We start from the raw sequence: 7,728 nt of genomic DNA, 5'->3' as shown, positions 1-7,728 counted from the left end.
ACAGAAAGGTAGGATGGTGGTTGCTAGGGGCTGGGGGAAGGGACGAGAGGGGAATTATTGTTTAATGGGTACAGAGTTTCAGTTTGGGAAGATGAAAAAGTTCTGGAGATGGGTGATGATTGCACAACAAATGTGAATGTTCTTAATGCCACTGAATTGTACACTTAATAATGGTCAATACGGTGAGTGTTATGTTGTGTATATTTCACCACAATAAGAAAGAAAAGGAGAGAAAGGGAGAAAGAAAGAGTGGGGGGGGGGGAAGGGAAGGGGAGGAAGGAAGGGAAAGGAATGTTTGGTTGAACCCATTGAGATGCAGTCAAATCACAGAAGGATAGTTGTTTTTCAGTGACACAGAGGCAAGAAGTCCTACTACACCAGTCCTCAGGACCCATTAATCAGACAAAGCAAATCTTCACTCATTAATTCTGCTTTAGACCTAGAGTGCCTTCTTTGCTCCATTAGAAATAAGTAGAAAACAAAGGTAGGAAATAGAGGGGTGGTTTTTTTTTTTTTTTTTAAGATTCCACATGTAAGTGAGATCGTACAGTATTGTCTTCCTCTGACTGACTTATTTCACTTAGCATAATGCCCTTGAGGTTCATCCATGTTGTTGCAGATGGCAAGATTTCTTTCTTTTTATGCCCAAATAATATTCCATTGTGAATATATATATATATATATATATATATATATATATGTATATATATATACACATACCACAATTTCTTTATCCGTTCATCCATTGATGAACACTTAGGTGTTTCCAAATTCTGGTTATTGTAAATAATGCTGAAATGAACACAAAGGTGCATATATCTTTTCAGGTTAGTGTTTTTGTTTCCTTTGAATACCCAGAAGTAGAATTGCTGAATCACATGGTCGTTTTATTTTTAATTTTTCCAGGAACCTCCATACAATTTTCCACAGTGGCTGCACTAATTTACTCCCACCAATAGCGCACAAGTCGTCCCTTTTCTCCACATCCTCCCCAAAACTTGTTATTTCTTGTCTTTTTCATAATAGCCATTCTAACAGATGTGAGGTGATATCTCACTGTGGTTTTGATTTGCATTTTCCTGATTAATGATGTTGAGCATCTCTTCATGTCCCTGTTGGGCATCTGTATGTCTTCTTCCGAACAATGTCTATTCAGATCATTTGACCATTTTTATTTTATTTTTGGCTGTGCCGCAGGACACGTGGGATCTTAGTTTCCTGACCAGGGATCGAACCCGTGCCCTCTGAATGGAAGTGCGGAGTCTTAACCACTGGACTGCCAGGGAAGTCCCCATTTGCCCATTTATAAATCGAATTGTTTATTTGTTCTCACCATTGAGTTGTATGCATTCTTTATATATTTTGGATATTAATCCATGATCAGATATATAATTTGCAAATGTTTTCTCCCATTCAGTAGGTTGCCTTTTTATTTTGTTGATGGCTCCCTTTGCTGTGCTGAAGCTTTTTAGTTTGAAATGGTCCTACTTATTTATTTTTGCTTTTGTTGCCTTTGCTTTTGGTGTCAGATTCAAAAAACCATTGTCAAGACCTATGTTAAGGAACTTGTTGTTTTCCTCTAAGGAAAACATAAGGCTTTCAGGCCTTATGTTCAAGTCTTTAGTCCATTTTGAGTTAATTTTTGTGTATAGTGTAAGACAGTGGTCCAGTTTCATTCTTTTGCATGTTGCTGTCCAGTTTTCCCAACACCATTTACTAAAGAGACGGTTCTTTCCCCATTGTATAGTCTTGGCTCCTTTGTCATAAATTAATTGACCATATATGTGCAGGTTTATTTCTGGGCTCTCTATTCTGTTCCATTAATCTATGCATCTGTTTTTAGGCCAATACCATACTGTTTTAATTATTATAGCTTTGTAGTCTAGTTTGAAATCAGGGAATGTGATGCCTTCAGTTCTGTTCTTCTCTCTCAAGATTGCATTGGCTATTTGGGGTCTTTTGTGGTTCCTTACACATTCTGGATTTTTTGTTCTATTTCTGTGAAGAATGCCATTGGAGTTTTGTAGAATTGAATCTGATAGGCATTGAATCTGTAGATTGCTTTGGATGGTATGAACATTTTAACAATATTAATTCTTCCAATCCACGAACGTGGAATATCTTTCCATTTATTTGTGTCTCCAATTTCTTTCATTAATGTCTTGTAGTTTTCAGTATACAGGTCTTTTGCCTCCTTGGTTAAATTTATTCCTGGGTATTTTATCTTTTTGATGCAATTGTAAATGGGATTGTTTTCTTAATTTCTCTTTCTGATAGTTTGTTAGTGTATATAAATGCAACAGATTTTTGTGTATTGATTTTGTATCCTGCAACTTTACTGAATTTGTTTTTTAGTTCTAACAGTTTTTTGGTGGTGTCTTTAAGGTTCTCTCTATATAATATGTCATTTGCAAATCGTGAGTTTTTCTTCCTCCTTTCCAACTTGGATCCTTTCCTTTCTTTCTCTTGCCTAATTGCTTTATCTAGGGCTTCCAATACTATGTTGAAAAAAGTGGCAAGAGTGGGAAGAACTGTCTCATTCCCAATCTTAGAGTTAAAGCTTTCAGCTTTTTTCATCATTCAGTGTGATGTTAGCTGTGGGCTTGTAATATATGGCCTTTATTATGTTGAGATACATTCCCTCTATACCCACTTTGTTGAGAGTTTTTATCATAAATGGATGTTGAATTTTGTCAAATGCTTTTTCTGCATCTATGAGATGATCATATGTTTTTATCCTTTATTTTGTAAATGTGGTGTATCACACTGACTGATTTGCAGATGTGGAAACATCCTTGCATCTCTGGAATAAATCCCACCTGATCATGGTGAGAGGTAACATCACTTGTCCAAAGCCACCCAGTGAATGGAGAGATGGAGCTGAGGACACATATCTCTGGCCCCCCCTAAACCACATGGCTGTTTGCTCCAATCCTCCTACCATCCTCTGATCTCCTTGAGTGCTGTTTGCTTGTTAAAGTACAGAGACCTTTGGACAGAGCGAAGGCAAATGGAACCACCTGGCACGGTCCTAAACCTCTTGTGGGCAGCAAGCCTGAGGGCTACTCCAGGACCTGGATGGCAGTCCTGGAGGACACCCCAGCCCCAGGGTCCCCCAGGACCACTATGAATGGGGCAGGAACTGGTCAGTTCACTACAGTGCAGATGGCCTGAATTACACTGTATTTGAACTGATGTTTACAGAAGTCTGTTATCAGTCAATTCTAATTTGGGGTCCAGGGCCCCATTATTCCACTCAGAGCAGTAGGCCACAGCTACAGACATCCCTCATAACCCTCTAGACTCAGCAGGAGAGTGGAGATTCTTTCCCCCTCCACCCCCATTACCAGCATGACACAGCATGGCCTCTCAAACTCATCCTCAGAAGCACCCCAGACACTAGGATAGAGAGGACACACCTCCAGGGTCTGGAAGGGTACTTAGGGTCAACATAAAAATTTTACGAGGCATCCTGTTTTATCTTATGATCGATGCGAAGTTTACACTCTACTCCACAATGGTATGTTTTGTTTTGTTTTGTTTTGTTTTTTACACAATGGTATGTTTTAACAAAACATTTCTCCCCCTCCGAGCAAAACCGATGCTCCACACCATGGCTCTGCTGGGACTTCAATGCCTGACAGACCACCCTAGTGGGCAGTGCTGCCTTACAGGACGCTCCACTGTACGTTGGCATTTACAGCCACCTTCCATTTACGTCGTAGGTAATATTCACAGCCATCCTGTGAGATGCAGTCTTCCCCATTTTACAGATGCGAAGACCCACAGCTCCAGGAGATAAAGCAAGCTGCCTGAGTGGGTGGCAGGCCTGACCATAAGTGCCCTCCCCATCCTCTGCCGCCTCTCACTACTGAAGTCCCATTACAATCCCCCCAACCCTTCAATGCTAAAATCCACATGTGATTTCTATGCCTAGGTACTTTACAGCTTTTCCATCCAACGTTCTAGACGTTACCTCCAGGAATGTCCTAACCCTTGTGCTCCTTCCCTCTTATTAAAGAAAAAAGTCCACACTGCCAACTCCCCTCTTCTTTTTAAAAATAAAATGCCTGGAACAACACTGTAAGGCCCCAGTTTTTTGGACAAAGCAGCTATAGCAGCCACCACCCTCAATCTCCATTTCCTTCTTCCTGTGACACACACCGCGGCCCAGAGGAGCTCAGGGCCCCCCAAGACTCGGAGCTGGTGGGATGGAGAGGCCTTTCTCTCCCGACGGTAAGAACCTGCTGGATTCCCACAGCCCGAGGGCTTTGCTTGTCAGAGATCCCTTCTCCCAGGATCTATTTTAAGGAAGGCATTTGGTATTTGTTTCACGATTGAGCTGCCCAGGAAAGTGATCTGCCACAGAGTGAGGACCACTGGAATGAAGGGCCGCTCAGCTCCCTGGGGTCCCTGCTGCCAGTCCCCTCTCTTCAGGGTCGGGTTACTGGGAGGATAACAGCACAAGATGCCTCTCTCCCAGCCACAGGAAGTACCCCCAAAGATCTCAGAGACTCTTATGGTAAGTGGGCCCACAGGTTTGGAATCAGGCAAACCCAGCTTGAAATACCGGCTCCAAGAGGAAGTCACTTGACCTTCTCTGGGCCACACTTTTCTCACCTGCATCCACCTGTGCAGGCTGTTATGCAAGAGAATGAAAGCTAAGCACTTAACATAACGCCTGGGATACCAGCATCACTCTCAACGGTAGACTCCCGGTAAACCCATCACCTTGGAGGGTTCTCCATGGTGTCTGTTGGGTTGCTGGGGGTGAGGCAGAACTCCAGAAGTGCTCTACAACCCAGCCAACTGCCTGGTGGTGTGGCTGCACGGCCAGAGCCCATGGCAGGAGAGCCCTTTTGCCAAACAACTTATAACTCTGGGACTCAAGTTTCCTCATCTTTAAAATGGAAGGTGAAGAGTTCATAAAAGCTATTATCAAGGGCTTCCCTGAAATCCCCCTGTAACTTCTCCCAGGTGGGGAGGACTTCAAGGTGTGAGCAAGGACGCCAGAGCAGGCGTGGGGAGGAGCACCGTGGGCAGGGGGCATCTTCAATAAACGGGCTGTCACTCCTTCCCCAGGTTGGTCAAAACCACAGGCCTGCAGAATGGGCCCGGGGGTGGGGGGGGGGGGGGCAGGGCGAGGCCTCGGGGGCAGGGCACTTGAGGTTCACCAGCCCACGTGGCCTCAGCCTCGGGGTGCACAAGGAGCGTCCAGGTGGCAGCAGAGCAGGAGGTTCAGCTGGCATCGTTGATGGCAGTCCGAGGGCCCCCCAGCAGTCTCTCATGCTCGCCCTCCTCTGCCGGGGGCCGGCCCCTGGACAGGCGGCTCAGTAGCAGGCGGTGCAGCCCGTTGTAGAGGGCTGTGCCCGTCAGGAGGATGAGGAAGCCAAGGATCTGCAGCGGGTGGAAGGCCTCCCAGCCCAGCATCAGGCTCAGCGCCCAGATGGCAATGGTGCGCAGGCTGTCCAGCACCATTCGGGTGGTGGCGCTCAGCTCCTTGGTGATGCTGATACCGGCAAAGTTGAAGAAGGCGATGCTGCTGCTGTTGCCCAGCAGCGCCAGCGCGATGAGTGGCTGTTGGCCCACCTGGCAGAAGGCGTCCAGTGCGTCCTCCAGCGTCCCACGAGGGTTGCCACTGAAGGAACCAGCGGGGATGTAGAACATGGGCACCAGCAGCAGGAAGAGGATCACGAAGCCAAAGAGGCCTGTGGGAGTGGAGGGAGCACGTCACGCTCTCCGCTGGGCCCCCAGCCCCGGCGGCGTGCCCTGGCCCACCCAGCCGGGCTCCGCTGACCTCCCAGCCACCCCTCCGAGTCGCCCTCGCACCAGCTCCTTCCTTCCAGCTCCTGGAGCCGTTCTGCTCATTAGGAGCTACAATGGCCTACTGAATGGGCTCTGACGGCCCCTTTTCCACTTTAATCCATGTCTTCTGACCGGACCAAGAATAGGAAATACATTTTATATTGTGACCAGTGCACAGACATGTACACATACTTTCACGAAACGACAGCTACCCTTACAATGTACGATGCTTTCTGACACTTTTAAAACTCAATTCTATTCATTGACAAAAGGATTGCCGGCTGCAAGCACGACACTGCTCTCACAAGTGTGGAAAGACAGCTCTCTAACTCAGTGCTGTTGGTGTGTGACAAGGAGCTGGGCCAGAATCTAAATCAAGGCACTGCTTCACTCAGAAAGTCCCGCTGGGAAAAAAAAGTGAGTGGAAGCAATCAGTATGCTTGATGACACAGCTGATTTAGGTGGTTAACGTTCTGCCGTAAGCCCTCAGCTCACGGTGCAACAGGCACCAACAGATCCCCGACAAGCCCGTAGGTCACACTTCGGTAGCACTGCTCTAATCCGCCCTGCTAGTTCCATAATTTTAAAGCATCATTTTGACTTACTTCCCTGCTCAAAAACCTTTGGTGGCTCTTCCCTGCCTGTCATTTAAAGTCTAAATCCACTTGCCTGATGTTCCAAGGTTCTCCAAGATATGACCCTGACATATTCAATTCCTGATCATTTCCCCTACATCAAACCTGTACCTCCTCCAAACTATTCCTCACTGGTTTCCAAACTCACATCCAGCTCCCCATGTCTCCACTCTGCCTGGAGTTCCCTCCTGTCCATTCTTGCTTCCTGAAATCTGTAGCGCAAATGCCACCTTCCCTGGGCCATGACACTCAGATATGCTTGGCAAGTGAAGCGTCACTTGAGTAAAAGCGGGCCGAGCTAAAACGCACTGCCTGCTCCTTTCTTGCTGGTCGGTTCCTCTAGAGCGGGGCTTGCGTCTCATTCATCTTCGTCCCTGTCCTCCCTTAGCTCCTGGCAGAGTGCACGGCAGCTGTCAGGGTATTTATCAACACGAACATCGTGAAGGGAGCGAGGAAGGAGGGCGGGAGGCTCGCCCTTCCCAGAGGCCCCCAGCACCTCGCCAGGCGCCCTCACTACATCCCCTCGATGTGCCGCCCCGCAGGGCGCACTCCACCCAGCGCCCTCCTGCCAGCCTGTGTTCACACGCACCCTCAGTGCCGACTGCCCGCAGTGGGTGCACGTTGTGCTTGTAGACAAACTTCTCCTCCAGCACCATCTGGATGGAGACGATGATCTGGGCCATGATGATCAGCAGGTCCCCTGTGGGAAAGGAGGGGCCCAGAGTGAGGCCAGGCTGAGGCAGACATCTCGGCCCACGGAAACCTAAGAGCCCCTGCAGCCCCTGACTCCTCAGGGCACCGTACAGTGCACGAGGTCCGGCCACGACAGCCCCCGCGCCTGACCTCCTGGCCCCTGAGGGGTGAGGCAGGCCACCAGGGAAGGCACTGTCAGCCCCTCTGGGCTAAGGCTCCGGAAGGTCCAGGGGTCTGCCTGGGCCTGAGGGCTGCACAACTGGGGTAAGCAGGTCTTTTGAGAAGCAACAGGCTCCGAGATGGACATTTCTGGTTTAATCCTGCCATGCGTGAGCAGGGTGGCCACTTCACTGTAAAATGGGCTGCAGTGCGTCCTTTCCGGGACCGTGAGGATGAGTGATGACGAGCACAGTGCGAAGCGCTGGTTGCGCGCTCGGTAAGTGCTCAGTCAACATTCATTCCTTCCCTCTTCCGGATCCTGCGGTCTGTGTGGCTGTTAAGTGCATCGCAGAATTAGCCCTCTCCTTCCTCGCACCTCCCCGCTCCTCACCCACCTCTCCCTCACGCTGCTCGTCCCCTGCTGGTCTTCCCTACA

General features: G+C 48.2%; 1 protein-coding gene across 1 annotated transcript in view; it reads right to left on the bottom strand.

Moving 5' to 3' along the window:
• Positions 1–5,127: 5,127 nt before the first annotated feature.
• SLC35F6 (solute carrier family 35 member F6) overlaps positions 5,128–7,728 on the bottom strand; it is a 12,560-nt gene continuing 9,959 nt past the window's right edge. The window contains exons 5-6 of the mRNA XM_007470806.1: positions 7,030–7,140; positions 5,128–5,708 (exon numbers count right to left, since the gene is read on the bottom strand). Coding sequence (XP_007470868.1) covers positions 5,239–5,708; positions 7,030–7,140 — 581 coding nt within the window. The 3' untranslated portion in view covers positions 5,128–5,238. The remainder of the gene's footprint in view (positions 5,709–7,029; positions 7,141–7,728) is intronic.

The sequence above is a fragment of the Lipotes vexillifer genome, unplaced genomic scaffold (genome assembly GCF_000442215.2).
Source record: "Lipotes vexillifer unplaced genomic scaffold, Lipotes_vexillifer_v1.1 scaffold717, whole genome shotgun sequence".
Classification (NCBI taxonomy): domain Eukaryota; kingdom Metazoa; phylum Chordata; class Mammalia; order Artiodactyla; family Lipotidae; genus Lipotes; species Lipotes vexillifer.
This window is presented reverse-complemented; position numbering and strand designations above follow the sequence as displayed.